General features: G+C 35.1%; 1 protein-coding gene across 3 annotated transcripts in view; it reads right to left on the minus strand.

Moving 5' to 3' along the window:
• The window catches only part of Krz (beta-arrestin protein kurtz), a 28,851-nt gene extending 5,486 nt beyond the window's left edge, over positions 1-23,365 (minus strand). The window contains exons 1-8 of one of the 3 annotated variants that reach the window (XM_071794149.1): positions 23,047-23,365; positions 7,907-8,117; positions 7,250-7,625; positions 6,726-7,019; positions 5,947-6,084; positions 4,151-4,294; positions 1,326-1,412; positions 475-621 (exon numbers count right to left, since the gene is read on the minus strand). In XM_071794149.1, the coding sequence (XP_071650250.1) occupies positions 475-621; positions 1,326-1,412; positions 4,151-4,294; positions 5,947-6,084; positions 6,726-7,019; positions 7,250-7,625; positions 7,907-8,036 (1,316 nt within the window). In that variant the 5' untranslated portion in view covers positions 8,037-8,117; positions 23,047-23,365. The other 2 variants (XM_071794148.1, XM_071794147.1) reach the window with 2 other exon arrangements.
• Between the last annotated feature and the right edge of the window lie 155 nt (positions 23,366-23,520).

Raw genomic sequence — 23,520 nt, forward strand, 5'->3', positions numbered from 1 at the left:
TATAAATACAAGCACTCATAAGGTAAGAGTGAATTTTTCACTCAAATTTTTAAAGCGGCTACTCTACCGGAGTGATACGATCTCACTCCAAAGCTATAGTGAATAATGATTCATTAAAAATAAACTGATAAATGACTCTAACTGACAATTTTCCACTCAAAATTGTAGAATGACATAATTCACTCCTACAGACATTGATCTACTGCACTCGAAAAGAGTGCCCTTTCACTCAAATGTAGTGCGATTACACTCCAACTTGTAGAGCGCAATTTTACTCTTTCTGAGAATGGCGAATCACTCGAAGTGCACAGGCTCAATTTTCACACGTTTTGAGTGATATTTTACTCTCCGACTTAGAAAATATATCTATAATCATTCGTAAAACTTCAAATAAGGTTTTATCGATTTACTAATCACAAATTCATAATTTTTTCAAAAATTGTACTTTCTTCGAAATTGTTTTAAGTTACTCACGCATCCAATTGAATAAGGTTTGTGTCAAGCGAAACTTCCCCGCTTTCAGTTTTGTGCGTAGGGCTTGGTCGAGCTGTGGACGGCACTGGTTCCTCTTCTTCCGGTTTAGGATGCATCAGAATGAAGGGCAGTTCCGCGACTAATTCTCTATTGATCAGAATATAATAGTAATATTAAATAGAAGTGTTAAATTTGTTATTCTAAAAATTCTTAGGAAATTTTTGAAAAAATCTTAGGTTGGTATTATTTCATGGTATTTAGTCCGGTATTATTTCAAGACCGTCTTAAGTAATGTCTTAAGATATTAATATGGTCATTAGTTGGATGGAATCTTAAGACTGCCTTTGACCAGATTTAAGACGATCTTAAATATAAGATCTGACTATATTAATACCGACCTTAGAATATCTTAGAGTATCTTATTGTTAGATTAGTGTTGTCCGTCAAAATTAAAACCATTAACTCAATCTAAAAGTATTCACTTAGCAATACTCTTTTTACAGTTGTTGTAAAAAAATTATTATTACGTTGAGTGACTGTTTTAGGTCATTCCTTTAACCCTCACCCCCTCCTACTTTAGAATTTCATATAACCCACCTGGGGTCATTTCTGACCTCACTTTATAATTACTCATTTTATTGAAAAAAGGAGTTTTAATATATGAAACCATTTTTATTGAAATCAAAAGTAACAAAAAGTATAAATATATTTCTATAAAAATAACTATTCGGAATCATTATCTTCGATAAAATGTTGCTATTTTTAAGTGCTGCATGAGATCAAAAACGACCCCAGGTGAGTGGCGAGAGTTAATAGTCAACGTGTTAAATAGGTAATGACTAATCACTTACCCTCCTAGAGCACCGAGGCACAGTTTGACTTTAACTTTGTACTGGACAATTATGCCAAGGTTTTCACGCTGCGCCGGGTCAACCACACTGCAAATTATATTTACTGTTGTCATTATAACGCATTATAAACGATTAATGTAAACGCTACATGAAAGCTCATGCAAAATTAATTGTGTGTAATGGCGTCATGCACAACGATGGAAAGCAACACAAGAAAAGAATTGTAAATTAACTCGATTAGTCGCAAATAGATAGAAGCAAGCGGCAATTTATACATTTACAGTACTATTTATTTAAACATTTATATAAAGCAGTAATCACGTACATATCTTTTAGTCAAGCTATTCATACAGCTTCGCAGCAAAAAATGAACAATTTCTAATTTGTCCATGCAGGCACAATGCGGTGGCGATGCCATATTTTTACGAGCACAAGCAGGAGGATGGGATTTCGGTTTAAACTTTTTTGCTTTAGGGGTATCTTACATCCTAAATCTCTTGGATCGCAATTTCCTAATCCTTCCGGTACCATTGGAAAATATATGACCCAGCAAAAGTTCAAAAAGTTTTATTCGGGGCAAAAAGAAGATAACAGAGAAGACGAAGGCTTCTTCTATTGCAAAACAATTAGTTATGTATTCAGGTCGCCGAGTTTAGTTTTACGTAATGCCAAAAGATAAAACGTTACGTGTTTTGTCAGAAAAATAATCAAATTTATTCTTTAAGATGTTGTATGCCAATATTAAATATTAAAATCATAATTCAGATTAATTTTAGAACCTTGTCAATGTCAGAAAACGTCATGAAGATGGTATCGAAAGAATTAAAATCGGATCTCAGAATCCATGGATTTCAAGATTCATCGAATTTTATTTTATTAAAAAATCCTGGAAAGCTATTGATCTTAAAATCTCTTCCGTTTATGGACGTCCATGGATCCGGGTCTAAGAAATTCAGGATGCACGGGAGGAACGATTCCCAAGTGAGTTTGAGTGCGAATCTCGCAAAAACAGAAATTACACGTCGTTCGACAATGATTGAGCCAGTCGCTCGCCATCTCGATCGATCGATCGTTGAGAAAAGCTTCGTTGCAGGCAGCCAACATGTATTTTCCGGCCGTTGTGTGGAAAGCGTTGCGCACGAAAATGAGAAATTCCCAAAGGTGTATTCAGCTGCGCGTTGCGTGCGTGAACGACACGTGTGTAAAAAAATACGCCGTCCGCATTCTCAATCCCGCATTTAGCGCTCGTTTGGAAAATTTTCCCGCCCGTGTTGAATTTCAGTGTTTCTTAAACACAACTTTTCTATTTAAATAATTTCTGTTTATGTTTAACTTCGTGGATAATTAATTATTATATACTTAAAGAAATTCTTAAAATAGTTTTTATAATAATTTATAATCTAATAATTTATGTGTCTAAATGATATTCTAATATTACAAAAATTTTCTTGGATTTTTGTAGAAATATTTTATTAAATCTATTTATTAAATATCTATACATATTTTTTTTAATTATACCTAACAAAATTTTCCCATACATGTTTACAAAATTCTTACGAGTTGTAAAAATTTTTTCTTATTTTAATAGCAAAGTTCATACAGTATACCTCAATACAAAAATAATATTCCTACAAAACTTTCTATTTTATTATTTCCCTCTTTTATTAAATAAATATGTATGTAAGGGAGACCGGAGCTCGTTGGCACAAGAGGAAAGTTGGTAATGTGTTCCGTTTATGTATTTATAGCGAAAGAAATAATGGAAAAGTTATCACAAAATATCTCTTTTATGATATATATGTACTTTTCCCAAAGTTTTATTTAAATCAAAAAAGTATTACAATAGAAAAAGAGAAAACTCTAATTCAAGAAGTGGCAAGTAAATTTTCGAGCCTTTCAAAATATCGTATTAATGCTCTTCAGCTTGAAAAGTAAATCAAAGTGACGTATTATTAGTTAAAAGTTTAAAAGAAAAATTTCTGTTACTATACGACATGTCATTTTGAGGAACAACAGTAATTTATTGTAAGAAAATGACTGAAATCAAACGCATGTAGGGATGGGGTATGTTGACTCATATGAAGGCATGCTTAACTTGTCTTTTTGCCGCGCGCGTGGGACCTGTGCGAGCATGTGATTTGCTACCTACAATGCTGATAGAAGCTAGATATATATTTATATTAATATTTTTATATTGAAAAAAGCTACATCTAAAATAATTTACAATTGTTTTTCTGTAACAGCATTTTGCTATTCGATTATTATAAAATAACTTTAAAAGATACAATCTTTATCAAGAAGTACATATCTGTTACCCGTTTTGTGTTTCTATTACTTTGTGTTTTCATTAATTTAACATGGACCTTTGTCGCTTATCCTAATATCGGGGCAAGTTGGCTACAATGCAGCTTGTTCGTATTTCACTTATTACAAAGAAACTATACAGTATACAGGAGCGTTCTTGGCATGAAAATGTAAAGAAAGGTTCTTTCTATTATATTAGTACTGTTTAATCATAAAAATTAGTTGTTTAAAAACTCAAATGCCGAAATTGTGAAAACGGTGCCAACGAGCCCCGGTCTCCTCTATAACACGTGTTTAAATATTCAATAGTATAGATCTCTGTCGTTCAACTGCTACGCGTCTGTCAAGCTGTTGAAAGTTTAGGAAACACTATATGTCAAGCTCAGGTGTCAAACTTTCATAATTTTTGGACATTATCCTTCGCGGCGCTAAATGCGCGACCGAAACGGTACGGCGTATCAATGTCTAGACATGTGTCTGCATATGTGTCACAGGCTCAATTTCAGGCATCGCGTCCTTACAGGGTGCTGGACGCCAAATTGGTGTCCTCGTGTTTGAGTTGGCCGTCGAGGGCGAGCCCCCATTTATCTTTGTTGTTGGCCAGAAGGGGTGTCAAGGTGAACACCTTGCTCAGCGTGAAACCCGGGCCCACCGGGCATCCCTCCCTGACATTTGAACACACAACCAGCATGAGTGTTAACGTGCTGCTATACCTACTTGCGGGCCGAGATCTCGCATCGATCAATTCGCGAAACGTATCGCGATACGCGCAATTTTGACAAGATATTCATCCATAAACTATCTTCTTTAACATTTTTAATATTCAATATTAATTTATGTATGTGTATTAAAGGAGCAAAAAACGCATTTAGATACAATTTCCAAATAAATATTCCAGATAAATATATACACTTTCCAAATAAATTTGTTATCTTTAAATACATAAAAATTGTTTGATGCTAATCAAGATATTAATCGATATCTTGATTATCATCAGAAGTATTATAATACAATGGTTATCACTAAATAAAAATAACAAATAATAAAGATCAAGATATTAATCAATATTTGATTATGATTTGTTATTTTAATTCAGTGATAACTATCATATTATAATACTCCTGCGCATCTAAGCCGAGAGAAGTTTCGCAGAATTTCAATTTTCTACCGAGCATATTATGATTTAATTAAAATATTTAATTAAAATACGGCAGTATGACACGTAAACAACTCAAATAAATTATGTTTTCTGTAACACTCATAAACCTCGTGATAGTACGATATATCAGCTTGTGCCTCACGCTGTGATACAGACTACGATTGCGAAAGACGAGAACAGGACGAGGGCTTCACAATACCTTTAGTGCTTAATGAAAGGGTTACGTAGGGTGTGAGACATTTACAGTTACATATTAATGCAGAAAAATTTACTTTTAGAATTCGTAAAATATATTTTAGTACACGGAAAGAAAACAGAATCTAGAAATATATTTAATATGGGAAAGGGGAGAGAAAGAAGGAATAATGTGTATAGAGATAGAGAGAGAGAGAGAGAGAGAGAGAGAGAGAGAGAGAGAGAGGGAGCTTTGCAGAAGAAATGAGACCACCACCGATCGAGATCCATACGTGATTACAGGCCACCGCGTTCAAAATCCCCAGCACAAATCACCAAGAAAATGCTGCCATTCCATTTTTTACTTTTTTGCATTAATAAAAAAAAGAGAATGAACAAGGAGGCTGGTCTTGTCCTTTAATATTTCTTATCAATTTTGTAATTTTTCTTATTAAGATCAACTTATTAACGAAAAGCAAAGTAGTTGATGTCTTGAATAAAAAAGAATTCAACCAAATTTAATTCTTTATTTTATTTTTTTATAAGCAAATTAATTGATTTTTAAATTATATTACTTTATGTGTTTAAAGACTCGATTTTTTGCATATTTTAGTTATAGAGTAACGACTTTTTTATGTTATAATATCTGAAAGACTATTGAGATTAATGTAATCTAATTTGAAAGCTGTTAAAACGATCTAGTCTAGTATCTCAGCAAATTTTGTCTCTCTCAGTAACATTGTAAAGCTATTCTAAAAAGCAATTTGATAGCACACTCTTATTACGCTTCGTCTTTTATAGCACTTGAACACGATGAGTTCCTATAAAATCCGGACATTCGCCATGAGATATCGTAACGATCGTAGTCGGCGAACCGTATTCGGCTTCCAGCCTCCGTCATTTCTTTTTTTTCTTCCTTAGTACCCGGCAGAGAAGGTGAGAGAGTAATGAGGGAAACAGCGAGCTCTTTAATCTCGCACTCACATTGTACTAGACGCGAGATTGGTGTCCTCGTGTTTAAGCTGACCATCTAGAGCAAGACCCCGCTTGTCTTTGTTCTCGGCAAGCGTCGGCCTTAGAGAAAACACCTTACTCAGGGTGAATCCTGGCGCTACCCCTATACTGCCAGTGCAATAATTTTATTTTCCTGCTCGTTACAGTCTTGTTTATCGCATGTTATCGCGCTCCCCCCCCCTCGCCTCACTGTATGCTAAAAAAACTTTGACGCAATTCAAGCTGGTCACCATCGTCAGAGACCCGCCGAGTCTCGAAATCTTATAGATATATATCTAACGATGCTTCGCAAATAGATGCTTAAAGTATGGATCGTTAAAAACGCTAAATTTATTGCCTGAATTATAAAAAGTTTTAAATTAGCTTACTGAATTAAAAAACGTTAATTTCCAACTAAGACTATTTATATGATGGCGATTAAAAAGCGGTTTTTGAGAATCTTCGTGACTTATAAATTAAAGAATTTTGTATCTAATGTTAAACAATTATTTTCTCTATTTCCTAAGAAAAATTAAATAAAATATTTATTTAAAATCTTTAAGAGTTACAGAAATTAAAGTTAAAGAGGCATTTATAACGAAAATTTAACTTTCATGAAATTCACGATTGGTTTTTTCGTCAAAACAGCTTTTTAAATCACATTACCCCGATTTATTACAAATTTTTTGGCGTTTTTTTGATATTATCCAGGGTGCGATATCTTCAACTCTTGATAATGAATGCGTGGTAATTAACTAAAGAATACTCACTCGCTTTCGGCCTCGGCGACGGTGCACTTGTATTGCGCCGTGGAGAACAGGCAGATATCCGCGAACTGCCTAACCGACACTTTTATCTTTTTCACAGTCCGGTTGCTATTGTTCGCTATATGCACGTTCACAGCTATGTTTTCGCCGTGATGATAGAGCTCCTTATCGAGGGAGGCTTCTAGATGCAGCTTGTTCGGAGACATCATAAACTCTTTGCTGACTTCCACTGAGGGCTGCTCGCCCTGCTTCGACGGCGCGTACATAATTTTCCTGATCGCCAGCCTCACGCAGCTCCTACGAGTGGAATTAGTTTCAACACTTAATTACGATAAAATAATTAAGACCAGACTTATTTGTTGTTTTAGTAATCAAAATATTAATTTTTATATTAAAACAAGAGTTGAAATATTAAGAAAAAAGTATCTTTGATGTATCTCTCTTTAATAGAGATTTATTTTACTCTAAAATGAAAAAAAGTTTCTTCTATTTGAAAGAATAATTTCTTTAATTTTGTATATTCGTACCGTTTGTGCGGTTTATCATCTTGCGTTTCACCTACGAACGCTTTCAGTTCGTAGTCTACACCGCAGGGTTTGCCGGTGTCACCTGGTGCCGGTTGCAGGGTAACCGAAGCGGGGCAGTGGGGTGGTAACTCGAAGTAAAAGGGGTATGCATTACTGCCCAACTTCTTGATCAATCTCTCCTGCAATCGCGTCAGCTCCCTGGGAGGCTGCGATCCTTGCAGCACTGGAAAAATCTGCTCTGCCGCTAGATAGAGATCTTTACGAAAAGTCAGCCCGAGAACGTCCAGGTCCTCCCTGCCGTACTTGAACGCCGCGAGAACATGACCGAACACTTTTCTATCCTTTATGTAGTCAGGATCGATCAGAACAACCCCGTCTATAAAATTATAAAAATATCTTTTAACATGAAATCCTAAGAAAATGCTTTTAATTGCATAAAATCGTTATATTATGATACTATGATATTATGATATTGTAATATTGTGATATTATGATGTTATGATACTATAATATTATGATACTATGATATTATGATGCTATGATATTATGATGCTATAATATTATGATATATATACATGTGACATAATATACATAAATTAAGAATCTATACATTGTTCTTGTTTGAAAACGCGTGGACTAATTATGATAGATACGTGCCAATAGGATCGACATGTGTGATGTGATCGACGAAATCTCTCTTGCCAAGGTAAACCGTGATCTTGCCATTGAGGCTGGACTTCTTGAAGACACGTGTGGCTCGTTTGTTGACACTGTCTATAGTGTCCATCGTGGTGATCTCGGGGCCCACGTTGGCCCCTAACTCATTTGAGTCCTCAGTGTCTGAGAAGTCCGATTCCGAGCTCTCCCACTGCCGACAGAAATTATTTGCTAAGAAGTCATTAACGAAACAATTTATTAATAATTGTAAAATCACATATTTTGGAATTATCTCTTTAATATCATAAGATTGTAGAATTGTAAAATTTTCTTTTTCTTTTGTTAGAGTTTGACTATTAATTCTAAATTTACCTCTATCATATTCTCCCCTAATTCTCTCATTAATGCAGGTACTTTTGTTTAATTATCAGCTTATTTAGAGTAATTATAAAAATTATATCGTATCTTTAACACTTAATATAATCAGAATTTAATCTTTAATTAATTTGAATTATTTGTAACTTAATTTAATTATATTATATAAATGTTAGCACAAAACTTTTATAATTTTTCGTCCTTCTTATCATAAATTTCACGTTTAACTGTTTATTGTGCACAAACTAAGTTCTGCAAAACAACGTTAATCCGATGTGTCTTTCTGGAAAAATATCAGCGTGTATTGCATTTCACGGATCCACAACTTTGTGTGCACAAATTTGCATTTTTCTTTATTTCGCTGCTGTGATAAACTGGTCGCTCTGAATTGAAATTACGTCGAAATGCAAGCGCGGTAAAAGATGGCGGAGCACTTCGGGACAACGCCGAGCTTGCACTGAACTGCTCCAGCAAATAGATGTCAATTTCAATCGGCGCTCATATAATACTTAATACGATAATGCTCGTACAATAATTTGTACTCACGGGATTTACACACCGCGTGCCGGTATCGGTTACAGATACACGAGTGGCCAATTGTAATACGAGATGGATTTAATACCGCGTGCTATTCAAATAAAACACGAGAGAGAGAAAGAGAAAGAGGGAAATATTCTAGAAAATAGCTTTTATGAAATTTTTTCAAAATTTAGATTGGATTTTGCTTTGTTTACCGTGCAGACAGACATCAATTTTACATTTCCCGAAAGTATCAAGATATTAAAAAAAAGTTTACTCTTAAATAAAGTTTACTTTCAATTAATTGAAAAGTGAGCTCGTATTACCAATTTACACTTCTCAAGCTTAATTCCTGTCTTAACAATTTTCCCATTAAATTACTGATCAAATTTTCTTTGAGAGAAAATCGATACTACATTCATTAAGGCAGAGAAAGGTGAATTTCATGAGACATTTACTTTTATTTAATTTGCTGGCTGCTCAAAACTATCTTGCTATGTAGGATTTGTCATTTATTAGAAGAATATCTAGTGTGGTGCATTTTATATTTTATTCTTTTCTGTATTTATTTAAAAAATTATTCTTAATTTCTATTATTATTTTTGTTTAAGTATTCTATCAAGTCTTTATTAATTTTTTTAAGAAACGATCTATTATGTTTGATTAATTAATTAAGCAAATATTTCTCTCTTTCCTTTAATGTTTTAATATATATTATATACAAGAAAATATTTAAAAAATATTTTATTATTATGTTGTATATTTTGGCGAATATTTAACTGAGAAAGAGGCGGAGAACGTTGTTTTTCTGTAACGCCATATATAATCGAAAGTATGCAAGAATATAAGATCGTGCTGGATATCTAATGTCGATGAAACGGGTCAGCGGAAAGGAATAGGGAACTTGCGTACATATATTTGACGTCATTATGCCAAATGTTATCTCGGAGTCTCGGAGCACCGAAAATATGTTTCTTTATCAATCTGCGCGCCATAATCAGCGTCTCCAACTACGTATCACGAAGATAACATGAAGATTAGGCGCGGGACAAATTTCATCTATTTTGAGACTCGCTTATTCCACGCGGAAACATGAAATGTTATTACATCAAATAATTAAAGTTTTATTAAACATAAAATATAAATCAAGCTGAAATATTGGAATAACATTTAGTACGCTGAATATTTTAAATATCAAAGAAGGAATGAGATAACGCAAAATGTTAGTCTCTCATCCTCTCATTTGGAATCCCCATTCGTCAATTGTCTGCAAATTCTGACCGAATAATCCTTTTGAACGATTCAGGGCAAATTTTGCATGCTGGGTCAACGGACGGAAGCTTACGATTCATTTGACGTCATTCGCATGTTATCTGCGGTCTGGTATATAAATGTCCGAGCAGGCATTCTCGCGGTCGTTATCGCGATCCTCCATAAATCAAACAATCGTGAAAAAACCAATTACGCCCAGAAACACAAACCAATCGGTAAACTTCGTTTATTTTAATAAAGTGGCTGTTTATTCGGCGATGTTATGAGATACCAAATAGAGTAAGATTAATTAACTGAAGTTAAATATTTACCCAGTAAATATAGTATATTTGCATAAGATATTTTATTAATATTTATTTGATAATTTCAATTTATTTTTCTCATTTTGCTAAGTAATTGGAAAATAAATCGAAATTCGCAGAGAAAGTTATTTAATTCGCAAACGTTTCACTCTGCCCATTTCAATCGCGTTCAATTCCCTTTGCGTTTAATTCGGTTTTAAGAGAGTTGAAATGAAGGATAAAAAGAGCACAGATTAATTCATTCAGTGCATATTGCGCTGCACCATTGCACGTCAGACGCAATCATTGCCCTCCCGTTTTTTCCCTCGCGAAGCTCTCACGTCGAGACGAGAGTATCAGTCAGTTTACGGATACGGGGCCCAATTATTTTTTTCGTTTCGCAGATAATCCGTTATATTGTTTAACGAGCTTTCATCGCGATTTCGGAGCCTGATTGCGCTTTTGACGGCAAATAAACGACGTGGAGGCGTATATTATATACGAACGATGGCGTTGCATTCTAAGTCGCCTGTAGTTTAGCGCACTTATACCTGTTACAGTGATTCTATAACCGGCGCGAAACTACCGGGAATCATACTACTCAATCGCCGTTGACGTCATTATTCTGTATACACAGGGTGGCCCGTGTATACACCAGGATTCGCGCCGTGTGTAGCTCGTCTGAATCTGACCGGGGAAAACTGGATTATTCAGAAGCTACGTTATACTGTTTCCATTATTCAGGGCGCATCGAGACACGCTACAATAAAATCCTTTAATTCCAACGTACGATCGATTCTTCCTTAAATGAATCTGATAAATCGCTATTTAATATGATGATATTAAACGTTTCTAAATTAAGAAAATAAAGGAGACATTTAAAATAGTCGGAATGGAAAGAATCTAAATGAATCTTCACGGAGATGAAATTAATTTTAGCATTATTAAAACTAGTCAAGAAAATTGGCGCTGCGACTTTTTGACACCCTGTATGTGACTATAAACGCCAGACGAACGATACGAACGTTTGGTTTTCGTACCTCAAAATGTTCGGCAGGTCTTGATCCCGCCAGAAATAACTTATTTACGCGAGGCACGAATTGCTCAACAAAAGAGAAAAGGAGAGAAAAATACGGAATATATGAAACTTTGTGAAATGTTCTGTTTGTCAGTAACATGGACCGTGTTCCGTTTATTTTAAAATTTAATTTTGACACAATAACTCATTCTTCGTTTTGCTTTACAATTGTTCCGTTTATGTATTTATAACGAAAGAAATAATGGAAAAGTTATCACAAAATATCTCTTTTATGATATAGATACTTTTCCCAAAGTTTTATATAAATCAAAAAAGTATTACAATAGAAAAGAGAAAACTCTAATTCAAGAAGTAGCAATCGAGCGTTTCAAAATATCGTATTAATGCTCTTCAGCTTAAGAAGTAAATCAAAGTGACGTATTATTAGTTTAAAAAAAAAGTTTCTGTTACTATACGACATGTCATTTTGAGGAACAACAGTAAGTTATTGTAAGAAAACGACTGAAATCAAACGCATGTAGGGATGGGGTATGTTGGCTTATATCAAGGCATGCTTAGTTTGACTTGTTGCCGCACGCGTGAGACCTGTGTGAGCATGTAATTTGCTACCTACACGGAGAGAACTGTTCAAGTTTCACATTGTAGGTTACTTATTTACAATCATACCAACCGCTTTCGCTCACTAGTATACTGTTGTTGACTGGTTTCCGAATTTAGGATACGAAATACCCTATTGTAGTTTTTTCGTAAGGATAGGAACTAGCAGAGTATGGTTTAATACCACCACTCAGTAGATGTGATACTTACCAAATATCACTGCAAAAGTGTGATCGGAGCCATACTTCCATCCTAACGCATTCACAGTCTGAGACTGTGAAACGCGTGGATTGACCATTCGTGTCCATGTCCGTCCGTAGACACCGTGTGGCAATGCGAATACGAGTATTGGTTTTTTCGGTTACTTTCTTTAAATAGCGTTAATAGTTTTAATTATTTAATATAATTCGTGAAATTGGAGTGAATGATTATGAAAATAATATTAAATAACATAACCTCTAAACAGAGTGAGACCCTAAGCAATGGGTTTATGTAAAGAAAAATATTTTACCCCTTTTGGAGGGTGTTCTGGTGGTCGAATGAAATTTTGTATGTCGTGTACATTGTTCCTACATCCCAGATGTACGAAAAAAAAACTCAAAACCAAATAAATATTTATTTTTGCTAGGCACCGAACGTATGTAAATTCAAGCATATATTTATTGCATTTAAAAATATATTTCTAAAAAGATGTAATTTTGATGAGGTCCGATAAATCCTACATCTGACTGAAAGATTAATATCTGTTGAATTACATTTATTTTTATTTTTAACGAGGGTTGGTTCAAAATCTTCAAGAGGCACCAGATTGGGTTCTTACCGATTAGCAGTGTGAGTTTGATACTTTAAGATTTATGAGAATTACCGACTTCATTAAAAAACATCTTTGTTTGCCATCAATCTGGTGCCTCTTGAAGATTTTGAACCAACCCTCGTTAAAAATAAAAATAAATGTAATTCAACAGTGTAAAATGTGATTCGCATTGCCACACGGTGTCTACAGACGGACATGGACACGAATGGTCAATCCACGCGTTTCACAGTCTCAGACTGTGAATGCGTTAGGATGGAAGTATGGCTATGGCTCCGATCACACTTTTGCAGTGATATTTGGTAAGTATCACATCTACTGAGTGGTGGTATTAAACCATACTCTGCTAGTTCCTATCCTTACGAAAAAACTACACTAGGGTATTTCGTATCCTGAATTCTGAAACCAGTCAACAACAGTATACTAGCGAGCGAAAGCGGTTGGTATGATTGTAAATAAGTAACCTACAATGTGAAACTTGAACAGTTCTCTCCGTGTACAATGCTGTAGATAGCAGCTATATACATATATATTTATATTAATATTTTTACATTGAAGAAAGCTACATCTAAAATAATTTACAATTGTTTTTCTGTAACAGCATTTTGCTATTCGATCATTATAAAATAACTTTAAAAGATACAATCTTTATCAAGAAGTACCTACATATCTGTTACCCGTTTTGTGTTTCTATTACGTTTTCATTAATTTAACATGGACTTTTTATCGCATAGCCAACTTACCCTACTATCGCGGCAAGTTGGCTACAATGCAGCATGTTCGTATTTCACTTATTACAAAGAAACTATACAGTATACAGGAGCGTTCTTGGTATAAAAATGTAGAGAAAGGTTCTTTCTATTATATTAGTACTGTTTAATTATGAAAATTAGTTGGTTAAAAACTCAAATGCCGAAATTGTGAAAACAATGCCAACAAGCCCCGGTCTCCCCTATCGTTAACGTGGTGAAAAGATGTTTATAATTTTTATAGAACGATTCCTTACAATATCAAACTAAGCAAGCTTTTAATGAATTTCAATATTCGCTACATAGGTTTAAAATTGATAAAGAAAATGTTTCTTTCTAACTGTATATTAATGCTCGATAGTTCTTCTCGGATTTTCCCGGTAGTATAAATGGGAAATTCTGTAGTCGACGGGAAATTCTGCAGGAAATTTTCGCACACGTGAGGGCTGATAAACGAGCCGCTATATTACACAATTTATTAGCTATTATCGGACATATTGCGTGTGTGGGCCATGTTGCAAGCTTCTGCGTCGCGCGAGCTTTTGATGGGATGGTATACGATAAGTGATAAAGCTACGCTGTAGTAGAATACGCATATCCTATTATTTTGCAATTTGTCACTTCAAAATTACAATGCAACGAAATATCGGGAAAACCCTTTCAAAATTTATGAAAAAGTAAAAAGCGACTTAAAGAACCTCGCCCAAAATGGGCCATTGGCGCACAACATATGCCATTTTGTAGGTATTGTTGTATACATTATTAGAAAAATAAGTTTAGGTTCTGGGACGGTAGGCGGTTCTAACCGGTTCAATTACCAGTCTTAATACAGTTAATACCTATATTCATTATTATCTTCACCGTTATAATTGTCAGAAAATAATATAAAAATATCTTAATATGCTCCGATGTAGCTTGATTCTTGCGTTTGAGTGTTTTTTTTTCTTTCGGCCGAAAGTAAACCGGCCGCAGGATTGACTTAGCCGAAACAAACCAATAAATTTGTTCGTTACTGCCGTCACCACAGGAAAGTGTCCTGAGAGCAAGGAAGTCTGGACGATAAAAAATATATTATTTTTTATAAAGTTAGTAATATAATATTTAAGTTAAATAGTGTAAAGCTTTTAGTGCCAATTAACTAATATTACATATGCTAAATTCACGCTTCAGAAAATAGGGGAGAGTGGGCTCCCTTGAGCCACGGGGTCCAATGTGACAGTGCGAGTTTTCTGTATTAACGTTCTGCAAAATAGTGACGGTGGGTATGAAAACTTTCGTTTTCAAAACATATAACTTCCATCAAAAAATTATGCCGAAATAAGCATGTATACTTTAGTTAAAGGCAGATATGTAATTGGAGCCTTGCAAAGTAAATTTTTACTTATCATAACTTTTTGATATTTATGGATTTCTAAGGATTCTATATACAGTTAAAAAAAAATTCATAAGACGTTCGTCGGGATCTGGGTTCAATACCAAAGTGCGCACAAAAACGTTTAATTGTTTTGTATCTGAAATATTTACGATAAATAATATCAATGTTCAGTGGGGCCCAATGTGACGCAGGTTGATGGGGTCCTCTGTGCCACGTTTACAGAACTACACTTTTTCCTATAAAATGGAATAATTTCCATCGATATAATCATCTCCACACTTTTATTTTCTCTTTTTTTCACCCTTTAGTTACAGATCACATGTAATCGAGTCACTATGAGGCAATATTCGTTGATTTCTACTAAAGTGAGGTTATATCGATGTTCAGTGAGGTCCAATGTGACGCAGGTTGATGGGGTCTTCTGTTCCACGCTTACAGAACTACGCTTATTTTCTCTTTTTTTCACCCTTTAGTTACAGATCACATGTAATCGAGTCGCTGTGAGGCTTTGTTTTCAGTTTTCAATTAGATCTCTTCTACGTGTCACAGAATACCCTACCTTTCACATTACATGTCACAGTGTACCCTACACTATGGCTCAATCGACCCCAAGCTTTTGGTCCACTGTGAAAAACGCAGCATTTCGAAATATCATTATTTTTGCAAAATATTTCTGAAAATTTACTTCTTAAATCATTTACAAACAAAGTTTATTATATTAAACATCGAATAGTCTCTCATTTATATTATAATAAAATTATTAAAAATCATTTTTAATGTGATTTGAAAAAACGTGGTTCAAGGGTGCCCACTCTCCCTTACCTATCTAGGCCAGTCAAATTAGACAAAAAAAGGCTTTTGCTCGAAAGTGATGCAAACTTTTTTATTCCTTTTTAGGCGTGTTGGAGGTGTTTAGAAAAGCTTATTTTTGAGTTGTCGTATCATGAGACCCAGAGCTTTTTGAGGGGCTCAATTTTTGACGAATCGGAACGAGTCACCGCCCATTTTCTTCGTTTTTTCAAGCCCTACAACTTTCTCAGAAGCGAAAAAGTGCTATCTATTAATCGAAACGAGATAAATGCAAAAAAACCGCGAAAATTTTATTTTTTTCCCCCTTTCACAGGCTAAAACTTGAAAAATATTGATTTTAGATTGGGGGTCTTCTTAAGATGAATTGTAGGGCTTTAAAAAAGCTACAAAATGAGGAGTTAGTCATTCATTTTTTATCAACATTCGCCGAGTTATTGCAAAAAAACGAAAATTTTGGTTCCCCCTCCCCCCTCAAAAAGCTCTGGGTCTCATGATACGACAACTCAAAAATAAGCTTTTCTAAACACCCCCAACACACCTAAAAAGGAATAAAAAAGTTTGCATCACTTTAGCTCAAATGTCTAATTTGACTGGCCTAATCCTTTCCCATGTTTTTGAGACCTGTGAGACTATGGTATTATCATTTCTATCAACCTCCTCTACAAATGCATATAGACGTTAAGTGTTCATGGCCCAAAACCCCTTATACAATATGGGTTCTTTTTTTTACTTATATATTTTCTCTCAGATTTATTAAATAGTTATAAAATCTTATTCAGTCTATAATTGATAACATTTATTATTATAAATATAATTTGTTTAATTTATTAGACATTGTGTGTATTGGAAAACTGTGTTAATTTAATAATTAAATTATTATCGAAAGAATTTTATTATAGTAATATTTTATATTATAATATATGTATATAATCTATATAATCAAAAATTTGTTTAGATTCTAATATTTAATTACAATGTAATGTCAATAAACTTAATTCTCTTTTCGGAAAACGATTTTATTAATAAAAATTGACAGGAAATTGATAGAAATACATTACTACCAATATCAATAAAGATAAATTTATCTACTGATAGATTTTATCAATAGTTATCTTCGATGATTGACTCTCTGGGTCGTCGATTCGAAAATGATAACAGTGAATCCCCATTTGCTGCTTATATCCGAGTGCGTATATAAATATGTAATTGGTAACTATCAAATGTCTCGTCAAGGTTAGCAGGTAAGCACTGTTGTTCCCGATAGTTTTACAACGACTTCAAGTATTCTCAACAGAAGTTCTGCTCGGAGAATCGTATATAGGGGAGACCGGGGCTGGTTGTGACATTTTTCTATAAAGTGTCTCAACTCTTTGATTATGTTGTTTTTATAAATGAATCTAGGCTTGCTAGATTCAGTAACTAATCGGGATTTAAATTTAATAATAATTTTATCTAACCGCTCATTAGAAATTATATAAATTAAAAAATTCTGAAAAAAGAGACATGTAACTTTTTACCCCACACCAGGGGCTGGTTGTTACATCACACGGGGTAAATTGTTACAACAAAAAAACAAATGTAATCTCAAACTTTTTATTAAGAATAATCATGGTTTGTCTTCTTAATTCGAACAAAAATGAAATATTATTGTTTATAACAAATTACAAAAAAGTTTAACTTCCAAGTTTAAGTCCAAGTAATAATATAGTACTTTTTAACTTTAAATAAAATTATAGTGTTATTTTAAACAAAAACTTAGGCATACAATTTTCTTTTGGCCTCTTTGCTTTATCACATTGAAATAAAAATTAAATAAAATTATGTTCTTATTTAGCGAAAAACTTAGACATATTACTTTTTTTGGTATCTTTGCTTTATCACAACAAAATAAAAATAAAAAAATAAAAATTAAGTAAAATTATGTTCTTATTTAAATAAAAATTCTTTAAAACAAAAATACAAGTAACTTTTAATCTAAACAAAAGTTATAAGCTCTATTCATCATAAATTATCTATCATAAATTAATTGTGGTTTGTCACAACCTGCCCCGAGAAAATGTCACTTTTAGCCCCAACACCAAAACTAATCTCTTAAGATTAAATATTAAAACACAAATATTTGTAAAGCTTATAAAAGTAAGGTTTATTGTAAACAGAAGGAATTAGAGAGTATATACCACACATACACATTTCTGCTTATTTAGATAACAAGTGCTAGACCAATAATACTAAAAAATGAAAATGTTACAAATCTGCGTTTTTTACGGCTGCTTGTCCGGGCTCCTCTCACAAGAACGCCAGCGCCACTAACTCGCGCGGTATGTCGGCCGACACTGGCGTGATCATTTATCTCTTTCTAACGTTACTATAGCGTTTCCGGTTTAGCTACCATTGGCACTGTAACAACCTACCCCTGTAACAACCAGCCCCAGTCTCCCCTATGTATATAAAATAATAATTAAATTAATATTTCATATACACTCGATTTCCTCGCTCGTGTGTTTGACGTACAATTAAAAATAATTAAATTCAATAATTATCGATTTGCTGTCCATAAACTGTCGAAGTTTCAAAAAAGTTTCCCCGAAACCGTTAATACGAAATCAACGTTTTACATGACAATCTAATAACCGAAGAAAATTTCCGATATCGCGCGGCGAATAAACCGACTCGAGTTTCAAGGAGATTTGATCTGTGTTTAATGGGCTGAATTTTTTTAAGCGTTGCCTCGAAGAGGCGACCACATCGACAGGGACGAGTTAACGAAGTTAGCGTATAATTCTGCGTGATTAAACTATCCCAGATTAAGTTAAGGCTCTCGTGACTTCGCAGAATACGAATATCGATCCGAGAGAGTCGCCGCGTGAACTTCGACCGCTCCCCTTCCCCGTCTGTAGCCCCCAGTTGGAATTTTTAACGGTGGAAAAAAATGCGCGGCAACAGTAAATTGTAAAACATCTCGTAAAACATCACGCTAATGAATAAATGTAATTGTAAAATTTTACGAGATTATTCATTAAAAATATATGATATACAAATAAATTATCTGATTTTAAGAATATATAAAAGTACATAGATAGTAATTTTAGAAATCATTACTGTAAATTAAACAAATAATTTATCATAAATTTTACTGTTTTATAATTAATGTTGCTATTAGCTTTTTTATTAGTACAGTAAATATGATACAAATGCTAGCGCGGTATATTTTCCATATTTTTTTTATATTTCAAAATGCAGTTACGCAAATAAAACTCGGCAATTAATTACAAAAGCAACTAATTTGCGGCACGACAAACTGTTGCATCTCTCATTCATAGCGTATAATAAACGCATTTATTGAGTAGAATAAAATCGATAAGTAGAGTTGGCTGGGATGCGGCGTCGTGTTTACGTATTGTGGAAATCGCATTAAATGCTTCATTTAATCGCTATATATCTTCGGCAATACGACTATTGATCATCGATAGCGTCAAGGACGAACGCGGCGATGCAACTCATGATAATGAGCGGCGAAAAGAAAAGCGCGATTCATATTTATATTTGGCCCTTGCATATACAAGATACATTCATCGCGCGCGCTGCAAATATGCTATCCGTGCGTCGCATCCTCTCTCTTTTAATTAGAGATATAAATACAAGATATAATGACACAGAAGAGAAAGATACGCGATGAATATATTCACAGATGCAGAAATACAGAATTTATAAATTATGTGGAGAAATATAAAATTTATAAATTAAAGAGAAAAAAGTATTATTAAAAGTATATAAAAAGTATAAAGTATTATAATAAAATGTTAAAATGTGCCGTAAAAACAATAAGTTAAAGGAATAAAAAATTAATTGGAAAAATACGAAACAATACTCCATAATTTTATTGCTTCGTTTATAGCGACATAGTAATGATCTAAAGTTTTACATAATGGCTTATGTAATGATAAAATCACCTCATAATAACGATCCACGACGTAATCTTCATGTTTCCTCCACAAAAATAATTTTAAAGCTATCTTTACATTTCTTCGATTTAATACAACGTTGCATATCAAATTTAACGACTCATAATGATGTTTTATTTCCATCAATCAATCATGTATCTGACATTATTTATTTCTCTTATCGTGTTAAAAGAGAGAAATAAGGCATTTAAGTCGTGCGAGAAAATGAAATGCGGGTTAAAATTCCCAGAAGTGCATCTATCGCTTTTTTGTGTTTCTCCGAAAAAGAAGAGAGCTTATCACGACGGTATTTGTCAACGTCAGCGCGCGCTCGGAGTCTTTTTTACTCGGGCGTCCACCGGGCGGCGTTTCGTCGACGGCCGACGAGAGTCGCGTGAGTATCGCCGATTCTATGGGAGCAAACGCGTCGAGATGCATCTTCCGTCCGTCGTCGGCACGTGCAATTAACGTCGCGTGGTGAAAAGCGACGGTGAAAAGCGGAGAATATCGATCGGCGCGATAGATGAGGCGGCCTGTCGGCCTGTACGTATGTACGTTCGATTTTCGATACATCGGGTCAGAAACCACACAATTGTGGATGCAACATTGATGATGTCTCGCCTGATAACGGGGTATACGTATATCTCCCCAGTTCCCCATCTCCCCCTACGTTAGCGTGCTCTCTTTCAGAGGAAGAGAAAATCTACTCGTATCGATAACGATAATCGGGCCGCATCGCTCGTGTCGACGGCTTTTATAAATGAGTATTTTCGGAGCGAGTGTGTATGCCGGCCCCGCATATATAAATTCATGCCCGCATAAATAAATGCGTTTGCAAGAATTACGATACTGGCAATGATAATAAAATTCATAATGATAACGATAGAGTCAAATTACGTGGTCAGCGTTATATCGCTATTTACGACGCTATAATCAAAAGCATCATCGTTCAAAGTACTTTACTAAAGACCGACAAACAAATCGATATTACTAACGCGCGAATAAATTACAGAACAAAAGTACAGCTAAATAGTAAATACTATAATTGAAATAATAACGAGAGAATTCGCGTAACGAAATTCTAGCAATTAACTGTCAATTAGATATGCAATTAATTATTACCTAATGCAGATTGTTATATAAAAAGAACGCAAACTATGGGCATTAAGAGAATTAATATTACGTAATTAACGCAGAAGTGAAAAACAAGGAAAGCAGGCAAGCTCTTTAAGCGACGGATCGCACAGCAATTAATGATGTAAGCCTCGATGTAAGCAATCTTCGGGACCTGCTGTGATGACAGATGGAATTCCTTCTCGACACACTTCTTAGCACAATCGCGTGTACAGAGCGTTTCCAAATCAGCAAACGAATGAAATGCGTCATACTGATATTCTATTGTCTATATTTTCTGTATTTATTTACTGATAATAAAATTTTAAAATTCATAAAACTTCTAAATGCATTCGGTAAAGCTCACGGGATTTCTTTTATTTTTTTTATGATGAGTTTGTTCGTATCAATTGGATGTGTGACGCATTATTGTTGTTGTAATGTTATAAACAATTGTTACTAGTTTAGACGCTTTTTAAAATACAGCTTTTAGAATGAAGACCCAATCAAACAGGTTGTTTTCACAGACGCTTAAAAAAATATTAATCGATCAATTACACAGAATAGATAGAACGCAATATGGTATTTTTTAGTTTAAACTTGAGTTGCTACGGAGCTCGCTTGCTTTTTTTGCTTTTCACTTTTGAGTTAATTACGTAAGATTAATTACCTTAATGCCCGCAGTTTACAGTCTCTTTATATAATACTCTGCATTAAGTAATAATTAATTGAATACCTAATTGACATTTAATTGCGAGGATTTCGTTACGCAAATTCTCTCGTTATTATTTAAATTCGTATTTATTATTTGATTCTACTTTTGTTTTATCTTATCTTATTCGCATTAGTGATATTTAATTGATTTCTTTTCACGTTTATTTTATGCAGCTATACGCATAAATTCGTCTAAATTCTGTTTCGATTCTAGAACGTTTGACTTTGGAAACGTATATACAGGGTGTTTCCTAAGTAAGTACAAAAAAATTGAAAGGGATATTCCGTGGCATAGAAAGAAAAGGTCGAATAAACATATGTCCTAAACTGCTTTGTTTTCAAAATATAAACTTATCCATACGTACGCCCTTGGTGGATCCAAAAATGTTTCACCGGTACTGGAAAATGATTCTTAATACCATAAGTACGCATACCAAATTTGAATGAAATATCTTTAAACGTCTTCCAGATGTTCGAAATTTTCATTTTTTTTCTTCTTTCTACAACTTTGACACCCTGTATAACGTTTCTACTTATAAAACTTCAGAGATATTTGAAAGAAAGATTTTTCTTATTTTTAACGACAGTCTCGTTTTTCAAAAATCAGATTTTCTCTAAACGTTTCCAAGTTTATCAGTATAAATTTAAATCAAACAGGCTAACCTGACACTTTTTCACTCATCTTTCTCCCTTTTTTTAGATACGCGTATTAGAGACGTACGATTGCAAATAATTATGAAAGAAGGAACAGGATTCCAGACTTACGTCTGTTTACGAGCGAGCACATACTTCGTGTGCAAGATAACTCCGGTTTTTCGGAGTCGCAGGAATTTCCGGAATTCCGGCTGGCTGGCGTTTCGTCGAAATGACTCAAAGGAGGAGGATCGGGGACGATACGGTCCGCTCCTATTTCTTTTCTCGCGCGTGGAATCAAAGTCAGATCCTTTTTTTCGGTACAACGTGATAAATGTATCCGAATGGGAACAATGATAAAATTTCAGAGCCCGAATCTTCGCGCGAGCGTCACACGCATTTCCGCGAAGATGAGATCGTATTGCATGCGATCGTGCGATGCGAGACGACGAGTAATAACAGTCGGTTTCGCGGGGGGAAGCAGGAAAGCTGAAGGAGAGCAAGAGTCCCGAGGGAATTAATTCCTCGCCCGGATGCCGGGCGAGAACCTCCCCGGCGCGGCGCGAGCGTGTCCGGACCCGTCCTCTTACGACCTTACCTAAGGTCCCGCTGCGTGATCGTCCGCGTCGCGCGAGGCCCACACCCTCTCTTCAGGTGCTCCACCGGAGCTGTCGCCGCGGCGCGACGCGTCGCGACGGCGCGACGCTTGCCCACGCGACCACCCTCCGGCGACCCTCAACCCCGCAGCACTCGTGCGTGCGTGCGTGCAGCACAACGGCGGCCACCACCGTCTCGGTTAGGGTACTTATCGCGGAGAGAGTCTCGCGCACGAAAGAGGACGACTTGGCTTGGCTGGCCCGCCCGACTGCTCGTCACACTCTCGTCAGTCGGAAACGCGCATCGCGACCTACCGTGATTACTGAACCGGAGCTGCGAGCACGTCGCCACGACCAGAAAACCAGTGTCTACGGCGAGCGTGCGAGCTCCGGTTCAGAGGAAAGTCCCTATATTTCCTTTGAACTGCACTTGCCAAGAACGCCAGGCAGGGTAACTTGTCCCTGGAGTTTCGAATGAAAGAAATTCGGATATGGGAGCGAAGAAAAGGGATTGTGAGAAATTGAACGAGTCCGGACTTTGGATAGGAACGGTCGTGTTGTCATCCTTGCTCTTGACTGGATTTTTACCTCTATTTTTACCTTTACCCTGGACAGATGATTTCAGACGTTCGGAATGCCGAATAAACAGAAAGTCACTAGCGGAACATATGGTTTTTGTTCTATTTATATTTACTATTTGAAAAAACACTTAAGCCATTTGAATTGAAATAAGTGAACACGTTCGGAGCGAATATTCGAGTGAAAGAATAATTATGAAAAGCAAGTAAA

This window comes from Temnothorax longispinosus, chromosome 11, assembly GCF_030848805.1.
Source record: "Temnothorax longispinosus isolate EJ_2023e chromosome 11, Tlon_JGU_v1, whole genome shotgun sequence".
Classification (NCBI taxonomy): Eukaryota; Metazoa; Arthropoda; class Insecta; order Hymenoptera; family Formicidae; genus Temnothorax; species Temnothorax longispinosus.